The sequence below is a fragment of the Acipenser ruthenus genome, chromosome 21, assembly GCF_902713425.1.
Source record: "Acipenser ruthenus chromosome 21, fAciRut3.2 maternal haplotype, whole genome shotgun sequence".
Taxonomy (NCBI): Eukaryota; Metazoa; Chordata; class Actinopteri; order Acipenseriformes; family Acipenseridae; genus Acipenser; species Acipenser ruthenus.
In genome coordinates, this window is record NC_081209.1 from 17,759,062 (window position 1) to 17,785,065 (window position 26,004).

At 41.0% G+C, this 26,004-nt stretch overlaps 1 protein-coding gene across 2 annotated transcripts in view; it reads left to right on the forward strand.

Annotated features, from left to right (window-relative positions):
* LOC117963175 (thrombospondin type-1 domain-containing protein 4-like) overlaps positions 1 to 24,807 on the forward strand; it is a 154,515-nt gene extending 129,708 nt beyond the window's left edge. The window contains exons 9-18 of one of the 2 annotated variants that reach the window (XM_058994888.1): positions 5,044 to 5,219; positions 6,017 to 6,113; positions 7,038 to 7,244; positions 7,452 to 7,581; positions 8,305 to 8,509; positions 9,997 to 10,170; positions 16,070 to 16,243; positions 18,012 to 18,191; positions 18,767 to 18,911; positions 22,429 to 24,807. In XM_058994888.1, the coding sequence (XP_058850871.1) occupies positions 5,044 to 5,219; positions 6,017 to 6,113; positions 7,038 to 7,244; positions 7,452 to 7,581; positions 8,305 to 8,509; positions 9,997 to 10,170; positions 16,070 to 16,243; positions 18,012 to 18,191; positions 18,767 to 18,911; positions 22,429 to 22,571 (1,631 nt within the window). In that variant the 3' untranslated portion in view covers positions 22,572 to 24,807. The remainder of the gene's footprint in view (positions 1 to 5,043; positions 5,220 to 6,016; positions 6,114 to 7,037; positions 7,245 to 7,451; positions 7,582 to 8,304; positions 8,510 to 9,996; positions 10,171 to 16,069; positions 16,244 to 18,011; positions 18,192 to 18,766; positions 18,912 to 22,428) is intronic. The other variant, XM_058994889.1, reaches the window with a different exon arrangement.
* Positions 24,808 to 26,004: the final 1,197 nt, after the last annotated feature.

Genomic DNA, 26,004 nt, shown 5'->3' on the forward strand with positions numbered 1-26,004 from the left:
GTATTTCTCCTTCTCTCTCACCCGTTCTCCACTCTCTGAACACCTAAAACCACGAGTGACTAAAAATGTGCCTATTTATACTGTTGTGCTGGGATTCAATTACTAATTAATTATTCACTTGAATCCCAGCACGTGAATTAATTCTGTGCAACCCCGTGCTCACATATTACATTTAACCAGCACGTGAAGTGATTTGTGCTCTCCTCGTGCCTAAATACAAATCTACACTTTTTAAATATACGTGAAACACAGACCCGTTTATATCCCGTGTACCAATCTCTATACACCAACATTAACACACGCACGCATACATACACAGAACACACAAATGCACACAGGGGCGGGGCACATTGCCACAATCTTATATTACATCAGTAACCTGTGTGCAACATTTGTTCTAAATGATATTGCAATTGCTGATAATGCTGTGGTCTGCTAAAGGTTTCTTCGGAATAATATACTGTTGTTATAATGGTATTCCAATGGTGTTCTTCAAACTCGGGAGCTTTGATGGAATAGCAGAGAAAGTGGTCCTTATTAGTGGTGACATCAAGCATACATACAATAAGAACTGCATGCTCATTCCTAAGCATTAGAGTTTGGCTGCCATCCTGCCTGGGTTCAAATTCCTCCAAAAATCCAGCTAATCTCTTTAAACTGCAACCATCTGAAATCAATTCCAGTTTCAAAGTTATTATTATTTATTTATTTTTAATTGTTTTGGCAATTTTATACAGCATGTTTTGAAAAGGGGATTTTGGCTGTCATTTAAAAACTCTCACATTTACATAGAGGCTAATATACAACAACCCTTTATACACAAGCACGATTCCAATCATACAGAAGTTAAATTAAAACCTACTCCCCAAAGTAACAGCCTTACAATGCCAAGGTAATTCTCTGAATTAGAATATCATATTTGGCAGTAGAGCAGCTTTAACGGGTCATGAAAGCATCTGAACTCCAGAGGTGATACACAACCCAACACAATGTTTTCAGCTTTTTAATATTCAGTGTAACTGGTATAAAAGGGGAATAATCCATGTTCTAATCAAGACTTTCAAATCATGACTACCTCTTATTAGCTCTTATTCTCCTGTTTGTAAGGATGCCATGCCATTGCTTTCAGAAAGACTTAGACAGTAGCTGAAGTGTTTGTCTTTGAATTACAAATGTTTTTTAGTGTTTCTAAATGTACATATGTATACGTTCATTCGTGTACCTTCTACGTTACTGAAACTGTAACACTAATTTTGTATTGTCAGCCGATGGAATTGCATGTTACTTTCAGAAAATAAAATGGTGCAAACTGCACAGGAGCAGAAGCTTGGGAAGCAGGAATATGGAATGTTTAAGTGTGTATCATGACGCAAGACTAATGGGCTCTTCTGTTTGTGTCTAAACACTGTTCAGTTCAACTCATACCTAGACAGTAGAGGATGAAAATAAAGAAAAAAAACAATAACAAAAAAATCCTGCAACACTGATTTGAAACATCAAACACCCTGTGACTCTCGCCACACCTCGCTATGCGCTGTCACTGCGTTGTCTGAGGACCACAAGGGCAGCTTGTTGCTGTAGACTAATTCCCATTAAAACCTGACCATGTCAAGAAGGATTTATTTGGATAGGAGCTCAACTCTCTGTTTTGATTCGTGTTATTAGCTTCATTTGATATCCGTAGCAGTGACCATGTGTTCATCAGTGCCATCTGCTGGACAATTGATACATAAAATGTCTCGTCTTCCATCCACTGTCTTAGGGGCGACTTTCTCACTGATGCCGGTCCTTTTTCATGTAGAATTCCGTAATTAAGACACAAGAGTCAGAAAGGCAGGTGCCTGCACCAATGTGACAGCTCTATTACCCTGTGTTCCATTCACTGATAGCAAGAAGAGGGACAAAGGCAACAAAATTAGCCAAGAAATAATTTCTAAATATAGAGATGGAGTGTATGTAGGCCTACTGTATAAGTCGTTCACATCAAATAGAAAATACAACCAAAACTCTCAGCTGTTTCATCTTGGCGATCAGGACGCTCTGCCTGACACAGACACCGATGACGTAAGCGTCCGTGCTGCGCTTTTAACACTGTGGCGTGCTATGGAGCAGCTTCCGGATATAAAGCCAAATTAGGATTTTTTATAAAACGCTGACAAAGTTTGCCGTCCATACTGGAATCCAGATGCATACCACAGAGTCTTCACTGAAAACAGTTTGCAGTAATATAGCCTACCTGTTCTGTACATTTCTGCACTTGCATTACTTGTTTGCACTTACTTTTTATTATAGTCATAGGTTTTAATACATTTATTCATTAAAAAATTGCATCCAGATCATGCTCCAATGCTGGTTTTCTGCTCTCGTAATACACCGCTCATTCCAATCAGAGCCCCGTGTTGTTCCAGGAGGGAGTGTGCATGAACGCTCTACAGTAAAAGCTGAAAAAAGGAATTTCCCATTTGATTTGTGTGATGTGTGAATAGGTATATAAAAATATCAAAACTGGGGTTATGTTAAAAATATATTGCTGAAATCAGGACAGCACGGGATACAGCAGAGGCCTTGCGTTTTTTAAAAACACTGTAAAGGGTGTTCTGTAATACTTTCAATAACTATTCATATACAGGCTGTTGTGTTTGAGCAATGACCTGTCATTCCCTGGCTTTGAGATGCTTTTTGCATCATCCTGTTCTAAAATCATTCAGATCGTGGACATTGCGGACATTTACTCAAACACCTAAAAACACAGGACCATATTCATGCACAGAAGTCAAGGGAAAGTGTGCGTCCCACACAGACCAAGCACAGAATCTGAAACTGCTTTTGCAATCCTCTTCCAGGTGTACCATCACAAATCCCAACAGCTCTGTTTAGCTTGGAGAGCAGCACCACAATAGTCTCTACTTCTGTTTTCGTAACTATGCTTTCTGTCATTCGTGTATAGTGAGCTTGTCAGGGCCTTGCCAGTGCTTTAGCTGTCAGAATCCTGGTTGGTGTCGTAGTTATATTGGAGTTGCTGGGAAATGATGCAACACATGCTGCTTAGAATGGTGCTGACCGCTGAGCAGAAGTGAGGATCTCAAACAGATTTGCAAGCCTTGCTTCTGTGAGTGCAAAGCGCCAGTTGTGTATGGTGGTGTTTTTAAATCTATTTCAGTGAACACTAATGAATATAGCCCCTCTGCCTCTCAGAGGTCATTATATGTGGTGACGTAATATTTACAGGGTATATAAACACAGCATGCTTAATTCTTTATTCTGGTTTAACTTTTGAGGTTGCAGTTCCCAGATTTGGTCCCTAGGTGGCACTGTTAAACACTCCTTCCATTCATGTGTTGTGTGTGCTGATAAAACATCCATGTAATATGGATGTGTGATGTGAAAGTGGGGGCATTTTTTATTTTAGTCAATTAACAGTAACTAGACCCCGTAGAGAGGTTTTTATTCAGTATTCAGATGAAACGTGGTTTGGACATTCTTTAGTTCAAGATAGTGATCATAATAGGCAGCAGTGTGGAGTAGTGGTTAGGGCACTGGACTCCTGACTGGAGGGTCGTAGGTTCAATCCCAGGTGGGGGGACACTGCCGCTGTACCCTTGAACTCTACCTAAATTGCTCCTGTAAAAACCCAGCTGTATAAATGGGTAATTGTATGTAAAAATAATGTGATTATATGTAAAAAAATAATGTGATATCTTGTAACAATTGTAAGTTACCCTAGATAAGGGCATCTGCTAAGAAATAAATAATAATAATAATGAGAGTATTCTGAGATTGTGTGGGTGATGCAATAATACAGGTAGTGCTAAGCATCTACAGTAGCAGATAAACATGTTTAAGACAGAGATCTCTACCCATTGCTGTGGGTTCATAGAAGGGGAGACCTCTTTATCTGGAGTTTGACAATCCTGGGAACAAGGAGAACATTGTTTCTTAATGTTTTAGATGTTACAGCTTCATCTGGTGGTTACTGCCTTCCAAAAACAAGCTTGATCCATTACACAATTGTCTGTATACCAAAAAGTTAGAATAATAGCCATTTTCTATACTTTTGAGGCATAAGCAATCAGGAAATAACACTTACTACCCAGGAACAAAAATTGTGTTACATAGTGTAATAATAAATAAATAATAATAATAATAAATAATAAAAGGCAATATATTTGGATGTCATTTTACTGGTCATACTTCGTCACACAGTATTGTGAGTTTATACTGGAATTAGTTTATTGATTTTACTTATTCCAAGGACTTTCTTGAAGGGGTGGCCAAAGCATATTTTTTACACCATCTAGTTGATTTGTGGGTGGCCAGATGGTTTTGACACAGTGACATCCATTTGAAAGGAACAAGTTCAAATCTACAAGGAAAGACTGAATGGAATCTGTTGGCTCTTCCGAACGCTTTTACTACAGTGCCCTTGCTGATTTCATAATCTGATCCATACTTTGAAATAAAACTCTTTGCCCCAAAGGCAATTGTCCTGGGATCACAAGTCCTTACAAATAAACTGACCAAATTAGCTGACAGCTGGGGAAAGAACTTCCCCTGAAACCTATTTACTCAGCTGACTACCAGTCACAGAGGTTTGTATTTCTTCCCTTGGTTTTGATTTCTATTGGTGCTAAACTGGGATTAGTTATCTCTTATATGCATAGGTTTTCTCAGAGATGTGGCATCTGAGAGGCTAGTCAGCTTATCTAAACAGTGGCACGTGAAATATCCCAACCATCATACAGTTTTAGAAATACTGAAATAAGCTACATAAATTCCATGACAATGCAGTAGATATTGAAAAAGACTTCTAGTCAAAAATGTGTCCTTTACATTATTTAGCTTCTAGTATTTTTACTGACACTGCTACAAACTACTAAGAGATCATGTTTAGCTTATTTTATGAAGAAAACACTATAGAATGATAATTGCTCTTGACATGGCACCTGAAAAGGTTGAAGCAAGAACAGTGACTTGTTTGTTGAGCTAAAAGCTGATCTGCTCAATTAAATTGCTCTCTCTCTCTCTTTTCTCTTCTCACGGCAGCACTGCGCACTCGGTCTGGGCGCTCCATTATCAACGGGAACTGGGCAATTGATCGGCCAGGGAAGTACGAGGGTGTGGGCACAATGTTCACCTACCGGCGCCCCAATGAGATCAGCAGCACGGCTGGGGAGTCCTTCATCGCTGAGGGGCCCACCAACGAGATCGCTGACGTCTACGTGAGTATCCAGGCCTCAGTAGTTCAGAACTACCCCCTCAGCAACGGGCTGACCAATGGACACCCTTTTATTATGGAAAGTTACTGACTGTAATATGCAGCTGAAAAGCATAGAAGTACAAAGAGAAATACCAGGGGACTAAGTGGTGTAGCTAGCTTGTGCCTGGGTTTGAATCTGGTGAAATGATTTTGATGGTCTTTGGCAGCAGTGTAGTGCACATCACAAACCCAGCCATACAATGTGGATAGGACTGAGGAGCTTGTCCTTAATCTTTCACAATGACTACATTTAGAAATCGGTCATTCCTGGTTCCTGGTAAATCTCTAAAGAATGCCCCTGTCTACTAACATGAGTGCATGTGATACTGGCCCTAATGTTTAAAACCTTAGGAACAACATATTTTCAAGATCTATCCATTGAAACTTCATGTAGTTTTTAAACTGCCAAATCTTTCAATGTGTTGTATAACTTGGAATGGCCATCCTTTTTGCAAATAAATGATTCTGTAGCTTTTTTCATTTGTGAAGCACCATTTCTAATATTGTATTCCTCACACAGTATATGGTTTCAAAAACGTGTGACAACCAGTAATAAAAAAATTAATTAAAAGCAAACCATCGCAATACTGAAAAGTGGACTAACATAGCAAAAGTAATTGTAGCTAACAAAATAATTCCATAAATCGTACCTGTTGTGCACTTTTATTAGTGACATAGGTCTCATGAAACATGAACACATTTGGCGTCTACCCACTTGGATCAGGGTCCTGGTTATCTAGTATTGTGTTTGCTTTCCAGATGATATATCAGCAGCCAAACCCTGGGGTCCACTACGAATTTATTCTGCCAGTAGAGAATCTTATCAGCTCCCAGCTCCCTGCCGACAGGAGGCCTGGTGAGTATCAACACCCAGGGAAAGACACTGCACTCACTTGAGCAGTGTCTTTGTGGGCAACTTACATTTAAGCTGTGTAGAAGGTAGGGGTAGAATGTGGAATAGTCAAGGGAAAATCAGTCGACTATAGTCATGTATTTGATGGTGTCTGGTCATCTATTTGAATGTACTTTGCTGTCTGTGCACAATATTTAAAAATGGCATCAAATCTTTTATTAATGTTCTAAAATGTCATGTATGCTCTTCCTCATTCTGTCTATCCAAACCCCTTTTAATTCAAACTGCTGAATACAATATAAATACTGCCGTTGCTAGTTCACTACTAGTATACCCTTTAAACACACACAACTATTTTTATTAAGTTTGTAGTTTTGCCGGTGGTAAAATGCTGCTCTGCTGTTTTGATAGTGAAAGGTACGATTAGTGACTACCAGTTTCTCAGGTCAGTTGTCACTTTTCTAGTTGACTATTCAGTGCTTGTAGAAGCTGTCATAACCAAGGAGTACTTTTTCTTCACAAAACATTTTTGAATAGCACATCACATTCAGACAGCTACATGATTGCGTTTAGGATGTTTCTGAAATCAATATGTGTATTTTACATAGAAGGATCCAGAATCTTAAACTTATAGCAGACCATTTCTATAATGATAAAGCAGTCTTCTCCATGTCACTACCTTATACATACAGACACATTGCTTGGTGAGATCATGTCTGCCCCACTTGACCATCACTACATAGAATCATTTTGTTGTGATTTAACTTCAGATTACGTGAAAGCAATTGTCTGTTGGAAACACTGCAAGGTGTTCTGTAACCCATTAAGTTATATTACTGAGGAGTGAGTTTTGAGTTCACATTCTGTGATAACATTGAAAACAGGAGAAATTCCTTGATTTGACTGTACGATGTCTCTACTAACCAGGGGACCCCCTAAACGGTCAGCTAGGGGTGTCGGACAGCAGCAACCCCAACAGAGAAGAGTATGAGAACCCACACAGCCAGGGCGGGGGGGATTATCCAGGCAGGAACCCCGAAAGCCATGTCCCTGCAGCCCCCCCACCCAGGAGGCAGCGGGACTACAACTGGAAACAGGCCGGCACCACCGAGTGCACTGCCACCTGTGGTAGAGGTAGGAAATGCAACCTCAATATCTGGTATTGGAGATGCCCTATGATCAATACTAGAAAGCAGCGTCCTGAAACGTTGCTGTCCTGAGGCTCTGAATGAATTATACACTAGACAGCAGTGCCCCGCATGCTTGATGATGCTCTGGCTCCCAGGCTACACTGCTGTACTTTCTGCTTCAATGTACCTGTTCTCTGTCTCTCTCCTGTAGGCTCCCGGTTTGTGATCTTCCGCTGCGTACACAGAGTGAGCCATGAGGAGGTGTCAGACGGCCTGTGTGACAGCGGGTCCAAGCCCAGCGCTGAGGAAGAGCCCTGCAATGTCCAAGCCTGTCCTGCCTTGTGAGAATCAATTGACTCTTTTATTTAACATTCATAGGGCCGTGGGGTTCACAAAATGAGTTTACACTTACAGTAACCATGGATGTTTTTACAACTTACAACTGCTGACACCTGCCTTACCATTTAGTACTTCTTGCTAAGTACTAAACTGTGGAGTAGTGGTTAGGGCTCTGGCCTCTTGACTGGAGGGTTGTGGGTTCACTCCCTGGTAGGGGACACTGCTGCTGTACCCTTGAGCAAGGTACTTTACCTAAATTGCTCCAGTAAAAACCCAACTGTATAAATGGGTAATTGTACGTAAAAATAATGTGATATCTTGTAACAATTGTAAGTCGCTCTGGATAAGGGCGTCTGCTAATAAATAATAATAATATAAAGTATTGTAAAAGCCATCAAACCTATACTATAAATACATTTTACGCACATTGATTTGGAATTACGTGGCCTGGTGGTACTCAGTCTACAGAACAAAGTTTAAACCTAACATTGACAACTATTCCTCGAACTGCTGTTATGAGTGACTTAGTGCTTCTCCTATAACTCACTGTTAGGCCATGTTGCCAGTAAAAGCACTATATTTTACTGTATTTACTTAAACAATTTACTGTTTTCACTGTTTCACTTTTTCATTTGAGGCCCATATAGTGTATGGACATGCATAGGAACTATACGTGGAAAATGTAAGGAATTATTTTGTTAGCTTTGTCCTTGATTGTTTGACAGCTGGGACATCGGCGAGTGGTCCGAGTGCAGTAAGACCTGTGGCTTGGGGATGCAGCACAGGCAGGTTCTGTGCCGGCAGGTCTACGCAAACCGCACCCTGACCGTGCAGCCAAACCGCTGCCAGCACCTGGAGAAGCCCGAAACCACCAGCACCTGCCAGCTCAAGATCTGCAGCGAGTGGCAGATCCGCACCGAATGGAGCTCGGTGAGTTAACACCCATTAATTACTGTAGACAATCTTCCAAAGCACTCTTTATTTAATAATGGTACACTGTAGTAGTACTGTGTAGGTATTAGCGATGCTGGATTTTTTTGAGTGACTGTTTCTATTTCTTTATGGATTTGCAAGCATGTTGGTAGGGTTTTCCTGGCATCATCCCATTACTTCCCCACTCCTGGAGGCCTGGGTTCAGATATAGCTCAGCTGTTAATCCTGCCAATTTAGAATGGGTGGTGAAACTGTTGTGACTCCTTATACAGGACCAAACTTTATGGGAAAACTAGGCTATCGCCACCACAATCCCAGTTTGACCGCCATTCTAGTTACAGTTCTGTGCAGATCCAAGCACCACATGTATTACTATCTGTTGATAGATTGGGAAAAGAAAGCTCAAACAAAATGTAATCAGTTTTGATCAAAATGTAATCAAACCGTCCATCTCAAGACAAAGCAAAAGAAAGTCCAAATAAAACAGATCGGTATAGAGAAATAGAGTAAAAAGATAAAACATACAAAAGTAAAAAGAAAGAGGTGTGCACATTTTGAAACACAGTTTACAAATGTATTTAAAAGAAGCTAAACTGTAAACATATGTTTTTAATTTGGATGTAAAACCATGAACTGATGCAGCACTTCTGCTATGAGGTGGTAATGCATAACACAATCTGGGAGCATAGTAACTGCAAGCTCTGCCTCCCTTCCTTTTTGTGTATACTTGTGAGAGGCAGAGCAGACCGCATCAGGTGACCTTAAATCACATGGGAGTATACATGTGAATACAAGCTCCTTTATATGATCTGGTACCATACCTTTAAGTGCTTTATAAGTCCAAAGTCACCTTTTAAAATCAACGCTAAACTTTACTGGGAGTTACATGGTCTCTTTTCTTTGTTCTGCTGAGAACCCAAGCAGCTGTGTTTTGTAGAAGCTGCAGATGAGTTATGGCATGACCCAGGAGCCCAGTGAATAGAGCATTGCAGTAGTCAAGCCAGGATAACACAAAAGCATGAATTAGTTTCTTAGTATCAAACAATGTGAGGAATGACCTAAGCTTAGCAATGTTTTGCAGATGGTAAATAGAGACGTTGGTGACTTTGAGAGTATTTGACTCAGATTGTCAAAAACTGTTCTTGTTCTTCTTGAAGAAGCAAAATGATACTTGTAGAGATTGAGATGAACAAGGGAATTTGTCCAAACTGCAAACAGCCAGATGTTATATCTATACAAAGGGGCAAGACTAAGTTAACTCCCTTTTTTTATTGATGTTGCCTGTAGTCAGATTAATATATATATACTGTATATATATATATATATATATATATATATATATATATATATATATATATATATATATATATATATATATATTACAATTATTTTGATGAATTTTCAAATACCGGTATAACAAAAGAAAAGTGCATGCCAGTGAAAGGGTTAAAGTTCAGTGTGTGAGTGTTTGGCTCCCTCCTCAGTGCGCGGTGCCCTGCGGTGTGGGTCAGCGCTCGCGGGAGGTGCGCTGTGTCAGTAACGTGGGAGACTTTGTGGACGACGAAGAGTGCAACATGAAGCTGAGGCCCAACGACATTGAGAACTGTGACATGGGGCCCTGCGCAAAGAGCTGGTTCTTCACAGAGTGGGGGAACAGGGTAAGGAAGTCTGCAATATACTAATTAATACCAAGAGTTATCCAAGTACATCTCAGCATTCCCTGTGTCTGAACAGTTCAAAATCCCTGAAAATAAGCATTATTTTTTTGTGTAAATTCAATTGGGTAAAGAGGTTTTGTATATTTCTTGTTTCAAAATGACAGAGTCCACTTGAACAAAAAAATGGTTTGGTTTCAAACATGCAATAGTTTAGCAATTAAATCTGTTTTATTTATGCATGCCATTCGAATGGTTAATTGGTGCAGTTCGTGGTACAAAATTGAAAATATACCTGAGGGTCCACACAGGACATGGCCAGTGTACACACATCAATCCACATGCTGATAGTATAGATTCTGTCAGCACATTGTGATAACCTTGATAGACACACCCAGTAATTGCTCAGTGTGTTTTTTTCCACTTCAACACCAAGAATCAACTCGAGCTCAAAAGCCAAAGAAACAGCTTTGGGAACAAACTGTGAACCAAATTATGCTAATATTTTTTTTTCCAAAACTAACACACCTTTGGCCACATAATTTACACAGCATACATACGATGTTGCGCAATTTAACTCCAGACCATGATCATCAGCATGATCACAATTAAAACAGCATCAACATTCGTATTTCTGTACAGTGCAGGAAAATGGGCATCACAGTCTCCATCAACAAAACAGTACCATGAGCCAATTCTAAAGACGGGTTTGATTGACTTTTCAATGTCGAGTAACAGTGTCTCCTGTTACACATGAGTGGTAACGCCACTGAGACAGGGGTTAAGCAAGACAAGAGACTACTATGTGCCTTCCTCTTTTAAATGTAAAGCCTTGGTCACCTGGCCCCATGGAAGGACATGTAACCCCCTACCACCTTGCAGAACAAGAATAATAATTGCTTTAGAGATCTACTGTATTGTGGTCTCAGTTATAGTCCTCAGCAGTAATTCAGTGCAATGAACACTAGGCATAAAAGGATACAAATAGAGACCAGGGACAGGATGGGCATGGAGACTTAACTGCTCCCTTACCCAGACACAGAGCCTGCTGGATTGAGAAAGGAGGAGTCCCTGGACTGAGGTGGGGCGGTGCTGTTCTGTTGGGCTCAGTGTGGTTTGCTTTGGCAGGAGCACTGGCACTGCAGTCAGGAAAGGGATTCAGATGGGAAGACCCTGAGCCAGGATTATCATGGCAGTCAGGGGTATGGCAGCCACAAATTGTGAGGAGTACATTTATACAATCTGGGACAGCCAGGCTGTAAATTACAGGGAGCACGAGCTGCAAATGACTTCTACAGATGCTGGCGCTAGGCTTCCATTTCTTTTTCTTTTTTTAAGTTGGACTTTTTTCTGTATTTAAAAATGACTGGCTTCTTTGTTCTAGGTTTTACTGCTCTGAGTGACAGGTCTTGAGAGTTGAGAATGGAGGATTTAGAGGTGCTCATTATTAAGGTGCAGGAGAGCTGAGAATGAAGTGTATAGACTGGTGCTAATCTTTAGGCATACCTCATAAACCGTTTCAGGCATTGCCTTGTTTTGGTCAGACTTTCAGATTATTAATAATGATAATGATTAAAAAAAGATTCTCATAACATGTCACCAGAATGATAAGCAGCCATGGTATAAGATTATACTGATATCGGTTATTGCAGCAGCTCTTTTGAAAGATGGCCCATGCCATCCTATAATACTAGGCCTGTGCTGTCAAATAGCTCCATAGAAGAGAACTCTGCACACAAGGTAGTTCAACAGTTGCTCTTCATTTCTGTCTCTTTGGAGAAGCAGTGATCCTGGGACACAGTTCCAGTAGAGAGAGGCAGCGAGGAAGAAAGTCATTACAGCCTCAGTTAGAGGGGAATAGTGCTGTCCTTCAGAGCAGCAGAGAGACTGGCCTGGACTTACTCGTCCTTAGGGCTGCAGGGTCACTGTGTGGTTTCCAGGGTTTGAATCAATGGAGAACAAACTATCCATGACAAAACCTGGCTTAAATTATAGTGGTCTATTGCATCATCTTGTATTTTCCAGTCATTATGAACCTTTTTGGGTTGGGTTTTTATCAAATAAAAATGATACAAACCTGAGCTACATAGAAGCAATGTAAAGCTCCTGTAATTAGGTTATGGCATCATGATTTGGGCCTAGCCAAGCAGTATTCCCTCCATGATAAATTGCACTATAGAAACTGTTCAATGTTCCTTGGAACAGTTTCAATAAAAATGATTTAACTGTATATCAATAATCATGTAAGCTACTGTTTTTTTTTTCATTCAGTAGCCCTGACGGAGTGTAATAAACACATACATATTTTGCTAAGCAATAAAACATCTCTTATAAATGGTTAAGACATAGAGATACTGATATACTATAAGTATTTTAAAAATCCTTTTTTAACACACAAAATGTTTATAATCTGGGACAGTCAGACTGTAAATTACAAGTAGCACAAGTAATAGGTCCCTCTTTAATATGCAGTTCACTATTATTATTTGCTAGTAGTCATAGTAGTCCTAGTAGTAGGCAATACCATAGCTTTTGTGGTATGGATATTTTTTAACTAACATTGAGAAATGACTAATGCTGGAAGGAGAGTTTAGTTGTCTTAGTAACCATAGTTGTGCTTAGATAATACATGGATAATCCAAAATAACATTAAATCCAATGAACAATGTGTTCAGGTGATTGGAGGCATCAGACAAATAGATGTACCTGTAAAGTACATAACATGGTTAGTGTCTGGGATGGTATGGGGTTGGTCCATTTATCCAATGGAAGGAAGAGCTGGCTGCATGTCTTCGGAGTCGAACGCATTGGCCAAATCTAAAGAGCTCAGCCGGGAATTTATGTATAACTGTGGTCAAGTTAAGGAAGGAGGGTCAGCTCCTTCACAGTGTAGCCAAAACACTCCCTTTGCCAAAATCTACAGTAGAATGGATGTCTCTTAAGTGGAAAAGTGGTGGGGTTTGAGAGATGGAGTTGTGTTTCTTTTGTTTATTGAGATATTTACAGAATGTCAGTGAGGGGATTTATTGCAGCCCTTTCCGGCAGACGTTAGCTCAAACTGTGAGTTTGTAAAGGAAGTGATGAGCACAGGCATTCATAAATAATTGTACAGTATGCTGTGTTTCTGTTAAGCCAAGCCTCTTAAAATAAAACGAAGTCAAGAAGGGTCTTATCAAAAACATTTTAAGCAGGGACAGTTTTTATATCCTCCATTTTTCAATTCATTTAATGGACCCTTATTTATCAATTAGGGTTGGTAATAATAATGGGAAAATAGGTCCCTCAGTCTATCTCCCTATCAAACTAAACTGTATGAACTTGTAAAAGGACAATGGGTGTGTGTCTGCTCTACTGGTTTTGACACAGGTGCTCTCATTACAGTGCAACCTATCCCTCCTTAGTGGGGTACATTGCATTTCCGCATGCATTGCTTGTGCAGGTTTATTTCAGCATATTTTCTACATATATTAAATCACAGCATGCTCTCCTAAAGTATCTGTGTTTTACTTAGACAGCACAGGTGTGCTTAGTGTTAGTGCAGTACTTCTACCATGCAAAGGAGATCCTTTAATCCTGCTGATCATCACACCAAACGTGTTGGTCTAAAGGTTAACCGTTTACTTGACTTGCTGCTCTTTAAGTTGTATATGTGCACTTTCCCTTGCTTTTTCCATGCCTGTGCCATGCATTTACTGTGCATTCCCACACAAAGATTTCGCTGTACACCACTCTTACATGCAAGTCCATAATATATACATCTATGTTTTGGCTCAGAGACGTGACGGTGGAAAGACGTGGAGGATTTAAGTGATTACCCCTGAAGAAATGACTATTACTGTCATTTCTTCAGGGGGGACCCACAGGAGTCCTGCCCCATGAGACTAACAGTATTGTGTTCAGTTTTTAATATAGATGCTATTTTTCTTTTTAGTGTAACCAGAAAATAAATGTTAAAAAAATGATCATGGTGAGCTAGTCAGTTCTATTTTATTAGATGCATTTTGTAGCTAATAAGTTACCAAGTAACACAAGAGGTATAAATAGATTGATAGATACAAATAGATAGATAGCTACAGCTGAAATGTAAGCTACCTAATAAACCTCTGTAAAGAGTCTTGGAGACAGTTTTGTAGCGGGTGTGTAGCCCCAGAGGGATAGATTTGGCCGGTGCAATAGGCATGATACAGACCAAGCTGCAGATCTGGCAGTGGAGAGTACACATTTATTTTGTCCAATTTATCTTTGTGTGTGAAGAATGTAAACATTTCTGGTGCTCTTCGTGTGTCTGAGCAGCGCAATATTATTATTATTACTTTATTTAGCAGACGCCTCTATCCAAGGTGACTTACAGAGACTAGGGTGTGTGAACTATGCATCAGCTGCAGAGACACAACTACGTTTCACCCGAAAGACGGAGCACAAGGAGGTTGAGTGACTTGCTCAGGGTCACACAATGAGTCAGTGGCTGAGGTGGGCTTTGAACCGGGGACCTCCTGGTTATAAACCCATTTCTTTAACCACTGGACCACACAGCCTCCTATAACTTTATTTATGGAGAAGAACAGGACTGATTTCAATCACTTTCACTTCAGTCTCAGGTGGTAAGATTGTCTAATTTACCTTGTTCCTTTGTTCTCTACAATGCAAGGTGATTAATGGAATTGCCATGTAAATAACATGCATGATGTGCAGAATAGTTCTCAAATTTTTATAATTGTGTTCATATGAGAAATACATCTGTTTCTTAACCCTGTCTTGCCCTTAAATGCTGTTTGTTCTTGTAGTTTTGTAAATATTTGTTTGCATGCCAACCATTGTGGATACTGCTTAGACTGAAGAACTGACAAGTTCATTTTTCTTAAAGCAAACTTATAAACAAAAAACACAGCAAAATAAAAAGGTTAAACAAAACAAATCGTGAACACCAAATGAAACAGAAAATCCCTCACCCAAGTCTTGCACTATCACGGTGAGTTTTTAAATAAAAATACAGGAACATTTCTCTCTCTCTCTCTCTCAGCAAACCTCTCTATTCCCAGGTCCCTGGTAGTCTCCCTAATGGAGCTTCAGGCTCTCTTTTTATAGGATGTGACTGTTCCCAATTAACACCAATTATTCCATTAGGAACAGCCACATTCTCACATATTTTTGTCAGGGACAAGAATTAACCCCATCACTGCCAACCACTACCAAAACACATACAAACACCCACACTATTTACAAGCAAAGCTCTTGCTCTGCCACAAGCACATACAGTGAAATAACCTCTCCTGGCCTGAGTTTATTTAGTTACTCTGTTAGGGTGACCAGGGTTCAGTTATCCTCTCTCCAGTAAATTAAATATGTTGCCCACCATAATCCAGCACTGGGTCAAGCTGATAGCTCACAGTTCTGGGTTTTAACCAGTCCAACCGATTTAAGAAAACAACAGTCAATTTAAGTCCTTTTACTGTAAAGATCAAAGTGATGTATGTCAGAGTAATATAGTGTAACAGTCTGCATTTGTGTTGTACTGTACTTCTGTGTATGTGTGTTTACTTGTTGTGTGTGTGTCTTATGTCGTTCCCGTTGTTTGTAATTGCGTTCCCTTCCCCCTCTGTATTTTCTGCCGTTGTTTAACTCTGTCTCTGTTGCTGTGTGACCCTAGCCCTGTGATTGGTCCCATCTGTGAGTCACTGTGTGTTCACGTGTTCAGTGTATTCCCATTGGCCCGAAGTGTGAGGCTGAAGACACTTTCCTGCTTCCCTGCATAAACGTACTTCATAAAGGGGCTTACATTACAGGATAAATTTAGGGGGGTTAAAGGTGGAATTCAGTCCTATGAAAGCAGTCTACCCCCCAGCTCCTTTCCATGGTTAAGTCACATCTGTTGCTATGGTTTCTGATTTCTGTCTCCCTGCAGTGTTCTGCGGACTGTGGGGTCGGAGTCAGGTCCCGATCCGTGCTGTGCATGACCAATCACATAAGCAGCCTCCCCCTGGAAGGGTGTGGCCACGAGCGCCCTGCAGATGCCATGGCGTGTAATAACGGCCCCTGCGAGAGCCAAGTGCAGTGGTTCGCAGGCAGCTGGAGTCAGGTGAGCACCTTCGTTTACCCTCATCGCTCCAACAGAGCCTACTACACCACCTAACACTGGACCGCAATGCCTGGGTTTGCCTTATGACGTCATACTTAAAACAAGTTAATCTTTACAGTAATCACACTAGTTCAATTTAAAGACAATGCTTGTGCTTTTATGCACTGCTTGGTATTACTTGTGCCAAATATTCACATTTTCTGCTTCCTGTTGAAGCATATTGGTGTTCTTAAGTAAAATGAAAAGAATCCTGTTAATTGCAAAAAGAGAGCAAGAGCCTTGAGAATGGATGGATTATGACAGTGCTAGAGCCGAGTGAGGGTGGAGGAGTGGATAGAGCCGAGTGAGGGTGGAGGAGTGGATAGAGCAGAGTGAGGGTGGAGTGGATAGAGCAGTGAGAGTGGAGGAGTGGATAAAGCAGAGTGAGGGTGGAGGAGTGGATAGAGCAGAGTGAGGGTGGAGGAGTGGATAGAGCAGAGTGAGGGTGGAGTGGATAGAGCAGAGTGAGGGTGGAGTGGATAGAGCAGTGAGAGTGGAGGAGTGGATGAAGCAGAGTGAGGGTGGAGTGGATAGAGCAGAGTGAGGGTGGAGTGGATAGAGCAGAGTGAGGGTGGAGTGGATAGAGCAGAGTGAGGGTGGAGGAGTGGATAGAGCAGAGTGAGGGTGGAGTGGATAAAGCAGAGTGAGGGTGGAGTGGATAGAGCAGAGTGAGGGTGGAGGAGTGGATAGAGCAGAGTGAGGGTGGAGTGGATAGAGCAGAGTGAGGGTGGAGTGGATAGAGCAGTGAGAGTGGAGGAGTGGATAAAGCAGAGTGAGGGTGGAGTGGATAGAGCAGAGTGAGGGTGGAGTGGATAGAGCAGAGTGAGGGTGGAGGAGTGGATAGAGCAGAGTGAGGGTAGAGGAGTGGATAGAGCAGAGTGAGGGTGGAGGAGTGGATAGAGTAGAGTGAGGGTGGAGGAGTGGATAGAGCAGAGTGAGGGTGGAGGAGTGGATAGAGTAGAGTGAGGGTGGAGGAGTGGATAGAGCAGAGTGAGGGTGGAGGAGTGGATAGAGCAATTCAGTAACGGAGCAGATAACAGTGTCAGTGATAGTTACATCAGGATATAATTAAATACAAAATACTACAGATTAAATGACACTTGACAGATTACAGTACTCTGAAGTACAGGATTAAATGCAGTAAAATAGGGAGCAGATAAGAGCAAGTAAAGCGCATTTAAGGAAGAGTCATAAGTGTCCAGAGGGAAAAGAGGAGTTCTACAGGTGCTGTCTGAAGAGGTGAGTCTTTAGGAGGCGCCGGAAGATGGTCAGGGACTGGGCAGTCCTGACATCTGTAGGAAGGTCATTCCACTACTGCGGGGCGAGGGTGGAGAAGGAGCGGGCTCTGGAGGCAGGGGAGCATAGAGGAGGTACAGCCAGTCTTCTAGTGCAGGAGGAGCGGAGAGGTCGAGTGGGGGTGTAGGGAGAGATGAGGGTCTGGAGGTAGCTGGGTGCAGTCTGGTCAAGGCATCTGTAGGCGAGTACAAGAGTCTTGAACTGAATGCGAGCAGTGATCGGGAGCCAGTGGAGTGAGCGGAGCAGTGGAGGTGCATGGGAGAAGCGAGGCAGAGAGAACACCGGGCGAGACATTAGACAGTAGGGGTCATTTTATAATTATACTATCCTTTTCTGATGCACATAGTGACCTGATTCCCTATGTTAACTCTCTGGACATTCCCTTTTCTCTTATACATGACTATAATAACACCATTTGTTTCCTGGTGGCCAGTGTTCTGCAGAGTGTGGCAGTGGCACTCAGCAGAGAGAGGTGGTGTGTCTTCAGAAATCAGAGGACAGCTTCACAGTCCTGCAGCCCTTTGAGTGTGCCTCTCTAGAACGACCACTCAACCAGCAAACCTGCTCCCTTAAAGCCTGCGGCGCTAAGTGGTACCACACAGACTGGAGCTCGGTAAGTACCGTGCGGTCCAGCTGACCTCCTGATGGCACTACATCACTAGTGCTGTAGAGAGATAGTCTGACAGAGAGCAGACTTCAGAACCATCATGCATTTCTCCTTAAGCCGCTCTTTTGTTCTACTTCATACGGTTTGAATCTTTTTTGGGTCAGATTAAGCCAGCATTTCACATCAGTGTTCGTTACAACTCATTAATGTTTAAATTGGGAGTTCTCCAGATTCATTAACATTTTGACTAACACAAGCATGCTGTGCCGCTGTTAAAAGGGTATTTTATATATCCTTTTAATTAAACTCTTTGCTAAAGAGTTTTATAAACACACAACACCCAGTTGTTAATATAATCGGTGCAGTGATAACATATACTGCAAGTCATTTTGCAATTATAATTTTCCTATGCTTTTGCCATAATTGACCATGGTTTTCTATACCTCTCTGTGCTTTAGAATGCCCATGCCCTTGCTTTACTACACGTCGCTATGCTTTTACTATTATTGTGTGGTAAATTACATTGTAAGATGATCTTGGTGCTCTGAAGGTAACTGAGCCCTCTCTCTCTCCCTCCACAGTGCTCCAAGTCGTGCGAGGGCGGGTTTCGGGTCCGGGAGGTGCGTTGTCTTTCTGACGACATGACAACCAGTGAACACTGTGAGGCCCAGCTCAGGCCTGACGAGAGGGAGACGTGTAACACCGAGCCCTGCGCACCTGAGATAGGTGAGTGGCAGAGACTGCTGGGTCCATGTGCGCAACAGGATGCGCAATTCGTTTTTTGAGTCCGAATGTGAAAGGGTACAGGGGTTGTGTAACATTATCCATAACACTGTGAATAGGGTGTTTGGCCAACAAGGGTCAGCCAGGACAGCACTGGCTTTACATTCTACAAGCTGGTTTAATTGTTCTGGAAGGAAGTTCCATTCCTCAATAAACTGACTTTTATTCCTAAATATAAGAAATGTTTGGGAATCAGAAGTGGTCGTTTAGCCCATCAAAGCATATCCCTTCTTAGCACAACATTTCCCCTTGTAAGGTTATCTAATTGAATAATTCCACAGAAGTCGGTTGTGGATTTTCACAATTGTCTGGATCATTAATAGATTTCCTCGATTTGCATGCAGTTGCTATGTCATTCCACCTCAGCAGTCAATGTATGTCCTGACAGCGAAGCAAGTCAGCTCCCCCACCCCAAGTCACCTAGGAAGTGAAGGATTACCTGAAACAAAGGCATGAAATTGATCTTTCTTTAACCTAGTATATGTGACAAACCGGGGTAAGTTTGTCACTTGAAGGACCTTTAAACATTGTCTTCTAGTGAAAAATGAACACTCCAGAACCACTGGTAGGAAATAAAATATCTTTATTTATGTACAAAATAAATAATTATTATTTGTTTATTTAGCAGATGCTTTGATGCAAGGCGACTTACAGAGACTAGTGTGTGTGAACTATGCATCAGCTGCAGAGTCACTTACAACAACGTCTCTCCCGAAAGATAGAGCACAAGGAGGTTAAGTGACTTGCTCAGGGTCACACAGTGAGTCAGACAGGATTTGAACCAGGGACCTCCTGTTTACAAGTCCTTTTCTTTAACCACTGGACCACACAGCCTCAAACAAATCAAACAAAAGTCTAACTCCTTCCAGGAGTGGTAAACTAAACTTTTCTTTGTTTTTAGCTATACGGGACAGCTATGCTGTTTACCCGTCACGCACAACACACAAGTTACACACAGTACCTTGTCAGGTCTGACCACCCAGGCGTCCTTCAGTGTTAGCCTTAACGCAGCCAGAAACCAAACATTTCAGACCTGCTTATATCCACCTGCCTTACTTACAAGCAGGTGTCGCTAATTAAATTAATAAAACAATTACACAATTAAACAATTACAAAACACATTCCCCCAGTGTGCAGGGCCTCTACCCTGTCACATGATGCAAGATATATATATTTTTGATGTCATAAACCTATGAAAATTCGGACATATTTTCAGTGATATGGAAATCATTCTTCACCTGGGCCTTGAAGATGGCTGCCATATTGTCATGTGACCTTTTGGTTTTGAGATGACTTCATGCTTTGAGATTTACACCGGTACTAAGTTAAGGCTGAGACATGTATTGGCGCTTTCAAAAAAATGTGTGATATTAATGTAAAGCAGACTGGTTCTGCATCTTACAAGTGCAGTGTTACCCCAAAATGGTATAATTTTTTTTATGAATGTAGAACGACTAGGGTTGGTCTTTTAGCACCCCTTGCTTACTTAACATCTTGGTATCCCTGAATAGATAATGCACAATATCTCTGTCCCACAGGTAAGTGGTACTCCCAAATATTACCCATTTACTACCAATGCAGAATGACTTTGTGGGACAGTTGTTCTTCATCGTACCCTAAAGCATGATGCTGTAATGGTGACTGCCAAAACCAGTACAAATATGGCATTACTCTTGACACATGTCATCTTTTGGGGTAAAATGAAGAACGGATGCCCCTGTTGGCAGTACATAATATCTGGGGTACCACTACACTTGTGGGTGATAAAAGTTCCACCCCTAATCGTTCTGCATTCCTAAAAATAAATAATATTTAGGGGAACCACTGCACTTGTAAGTTGGCTTGATCATTAACAGGTTTTAAAGGAGGATATGATTAGCTATTCAGGGACACCAAAAATGATTTAGTAAGTTAGGGGTCTGTGTGGGATAAAATGGGAAATAAGTGCCCCACCCCAAGTCATTCTGTTTCATCTTTCTGACCGCCAGTTTATGTAGCAAATAGAAGTGCGTGACAGCTCAAATGTATGTAATGTTTTCATTAGCTAAAACCCCTTGAAGACATGTATTGTCTGGGACACCTGTTCTTCATTTGACCCCAACACATGCCTTTCCTATCCTCTAGTTAACAAAACCCGTTCTCACGCATCCCTGTTATCTTCTACTAACCCTCTCAAAAACAGTGTAAAGCACTGGGTGACTCACAACTCTTACTGTAGCACATGTTGCCCTCTAGTGGAATATTCAGAAATAGTTTGATTCACAGAAGTATATATACAGCAGGAATGAAATGCACTGTAATTTGCAAACAGTTAGCCAGAAAAACATTTCACAAACCTTTAAAGCTACAATCGGCAAATAAAATGCGATTTTAATTCAAACACAACCCGCTATGTTCATTGTGTTCAACACAACTGCAATATCTGTTGCCCACTCAGACACCTTGCTCAGAAATAAAACTTAGTCTCCCTGAATAAGTTTAGAGTGAGTAGAAAATGTGCCAATACCGACTGTTGAAATGTGACATTTTCAGTTTTCATTTTGCATTCATAGGTAACCATATGATATGCACGAATGTCTTCAACAGCACAGTGTCATACAGCCGTTCTATTTTCTAACTGGGCACCCCGTTTTTAATACCCGTAAAGAAGTGCTCCCCTACAAGATTTCAGAATCTTGGTTTTCTCAATGAAAGCAGGGGTTAGGTGACCCCCTTTTTGTGTCTTGTTCCTTTTGTAGGTATTACATTTGCACACAACTCCTTTTTAGAGCGTGGCTGATGTTTAGCTGATCTCTTTTTTCTAACTTTGCTGTTTTTCTATATGCAAAATGTTGTGGCAAGCCAATATATTGTAATGTCTGTGCAAGAGGGATTAGAGCTTTATGTAGTGCTGGAACAAAGATCCCAATATTCAAACGAATATTTTTTGACATGTATTCGGATACAAAAATAAAAAAGAGCTCTGTGTGATATGTGAGCTGAATATAAAATAAAAAAACATCGTGCTTGCCTTTTTTCTGTCCCATGAGATATATCACAGGATCAACACTGAAGATCTTGAGCCTCTATTTAAAGGTTTTAGAAGCAAAAAGTAAACAAACCAGATTATACGTGCGCACACATAGTGGTCTCTATGGAAAGCCATCTGGGACAAAACGTGTTGTGCTGCTTTAGAATCTCATGGGACAGAAAAAAGGCAAGCATGTCGTTTTTCTATTTTAACGTGTTACATATTGTAAGGTCTTGCTGTAAAATAAAGGCACACACACAGGGGCTACAGCCACACCCCCTGCCCCTGCTGCTATGCTCTCTGCCTGCGTTCAAAGCAATATAATGACTTGTATTACTTTTTGAAAAATGAACGAATATTTAAATTATGAGAGAATATCTGAACCTGAAAATCCTGTGTTTGTCCCAGCACTAGCTTTAAGTGATATAAAGGTACCTTTGTATCTTTCAGATGAGAACTGCCGAGACAAGTATTTCAACTGCAACGTGGTGGTCCAGGCCCGGCTCTGTGTGTACAACTACTACAAAGCTGCCTGCTGTGCCTCCTGTACCCGAGTGGCCAATCGACATCCAGGATTCCTGGGGCGCAGATAACACCCGCCCACTACAGGCACACTCTATCCCAGCAGCCACTTCTCTACAGTCATGCCTGCAGCGTGACCCTAGATTCAGACCAAGGCTTTTCCAAAAGAGACAGCGGGCCCATTCCTCTGTGCGGTAACCAGGCCAGAATTCCATCCCTCACAAACACACATGCAAACGACACACAACATCACTGTGATGTTTATAAACCCCTTTAAACAAGACTTCAGGACCAGGACAAAGCATTCTCATTGAGAGGGTACTGAAGACGTTTGGTTTGTCCTGCATTTTCACTGGCTTGGAAGCAATATGCAACCTGATTGGATGTGCGGGTATACATGACTATTCAGTTTAGCATTGGGCATTCTGATTGTACAAGAGAGTTAAAGCATTACATCCATCCAATAGTATCCTACTTTCGAATTTGATGAAAGGATGTAATGTACTGTTAATAAAACTATGACAGGGCCATGATTAGTATTCATTTACACCTTTGAGTGGCCTTATATTATCATTTATGTGTTTTTCAATCATGTAAGCATAGGGAATGTCCTCTTACAGTAGGTTTGAAAGTTTGATTAAAAGCGCCACTGAACAGGGAAATCATATAGAGCTACTGTATTTTTGATTGAATTCATCCTAGTTTCCATCCTAATGGTCCTTAACCTTCCTTGTCTAACAGTGACAGCGGCTAGTAGAGTGATGGTACGGAAGCAGCTGGATTTCAAGTAAAATATCAAATGTATTTTTTATATCTGTAGAATATCTCTTTTTGCTTAGTTTCAGAATACTGCAGTATACATGTGAATTATGAACTAACTTACATAGTACATTCCTGAATCAATACCTCTATTGCACTGTACTACCGAGCCACGTCTGGGCCTCACCAGGGAGCCTGGTTGTGTTTCCACTGCAGAGCCCGAGCCACGCCACACACAGTGAACATGTCGAGTCGCATGCAGATGATGCTGTATTAAGAGGCGCTGTTTTGAGCGGAGAATAGCGGATCCAGAGGTTAGAGTTTTCTTCGTTTTCATATATTACTGAATACAACTGAGCATCCTCAGCTTCCCAAGGCTGTGCTTTTCTCTCCTCCGACTTGCTGCACGCCATGTTGTTCATCTTCCTCGAGTGCTTTGAGTGACACAGCGTATTGTTGAAAATCATTAACCCCGCCCTGGCCCTGCTCGGCCCGACGAGACACATTCAGATGTGTTGTGAGGCCAGAGTTTCACGGTTTGGAACTCGTTTGGCTTGACAAATAGCCAGTGGCCCTTACGGCTCGGACATGCCTGTGGAAAAGGGGTATCAGATTTGTACCATTACTTTTTACAGACCCTATAGCTGAACACATCACCTACACACACACACACACCCCCTCCCCCCCTACAATATCTGGATTTTTTTTTCTTGTAAAAAAAACTGCAAACGAGAAAAATCTGTCTGTAATTCTTAAGTTATTTTTTAATAAATGTAAAAATTTAAATTAAAAATAAACCCCAGACCCTGACAGGTGGTGGGTGTATGGATATGGTAATGAGGGGTACTGAGCTGACGATAAGAACTGAGACTGGCCCAAAAAAGTAGCAAACCTTGAGATTTAGAATAAACAAAAAACATGTGTCAGCTATCAGAGATGTGTGACTGCAACTGGTGGCCAATTCAACTCAGTTTTCAGCACATAACTTTGACTCAGAGTGGCAACATGCTTGTGGGTTTAGTTGGACTAGTCAGACGGTCTAGTTGAGAATTCAATACCAACTACTGTAACTAAAATGTGTTCTGGACATACTTTATCACACACTAGTGAGAGGAGTAGAATCTGGGGGTCTATGACGGCCTCTGGTTGTATGTCACAATGGATGTATCTACTTTTTCATGTTACTGATGCCTTGAATTTACTGCTGTTGTGGCCGATGAATTTCACTGTCATGCTTCCTTGAAAGAGTGCCATGGGATTGGTAAGTTCAGCAACATACAAAGTACCTTGGTACCTCAAGCCTTGCTTAGCATCTGAGATCTGAGAAGATTAGCTCCAAGGCAGTCTGGCTGTACCCCACTGAAAACACAGAGCATCGTAGTTTAAAAAAAACGGAAACCCAGCAAGCAAGATGTGTGAAGTGCCTGGATTCAAGGAAGGCCTTGGCATGATTGGCCATACCCTACTAAAATACTTGCAGAATCTGTAATTGCTTTATGTTCCACTTATTAAGCAAACCGAATTTAATTGGTTACAAATATATATATATATATATATATATATATATATATATATATATATATATATATATATATATATATTGGCATTTCTTGCAAAAGACTTTCAAAATGTGCTGTATGTTGCCATACCAAAATTCTGTGATATGATACATGCTGGCAACAAAATATACAAACAAATATGGGCTACCTGCTTTATAATCGGATTTTGTCCAAACAATGAAATCTAGCACAGTGACTTTTTAAACAAAGCTAAAAAAAATACAAAATTACAATTTAGTACGGCAGTAGACTCTGCACCTTTTCAGTACCAGCTGAAGTATGAACTGTGTACCCTTCAATAGGCAAGAACAACTGTAGATAATCAACTGTTCCTCGAACTCGTTTGTATAAACCGATTGTGAAATTGTACATGATGCTACTGGAGAGGCGATTGTGTATATTATATGTATTTAGAACATGCTAACGTTATTTTCTAAAGGGACTTTGTTTTTTGTGCATATTCTGTCCATTTATTTGACCATGTTTAAGGAAAGCTGGGTGAGTTGTTACATAGTTGTAACTGCTGTCGATATCGAAGGCTGTTGTACTACAAGATGCAGCATCAACAATGCCTTCAAAAGAGGGCATCTTTTTACAGTACAAGTGACATGATCTGCTTCTTACATTCAGATCTGCAATAGAGCAACACTAAAAATAATGGTTTAAATTAGAGCACAATACAGAAGGGTCTTTAATAATGGATCAGATTGACATCTTTATAAAGGATCAGCACTATGGCATTCTGTGTCTTTATCTAACCCTTGACATGTTCCTTCATACAGACATACACTTGAGTATACCAGTTCTGATGTTGCTTCAATGGATGAGCTTTTGTGACAAGCTGCTGGAGGCAGTAAGTTGCATGAGTACATCAGCTCTTATATTCAAACTTGAATATTGAATGAGTGTATGAGCTGTATGCAAATACAGGGGCCTAAGAATACAATCTGAAACATCTTTTGACTTGATAAGGCTTTTTATTTTTAATACAGAATTTAGTTTTGGAGTTTTGCGAAAAAGAATCAGAACAATTTGCTGTCCAATTTAATAATCCCGTCTCCTATAATCGATTACATGCTTTCACTTTAATGCTCTGCTGTGTTTGCAACACGTTTTTGTAGGTTTGAAAACACAATGGTGAAGTTGCAGATGTATATAGCCAAACTACCAGTATAGACACTCAAAT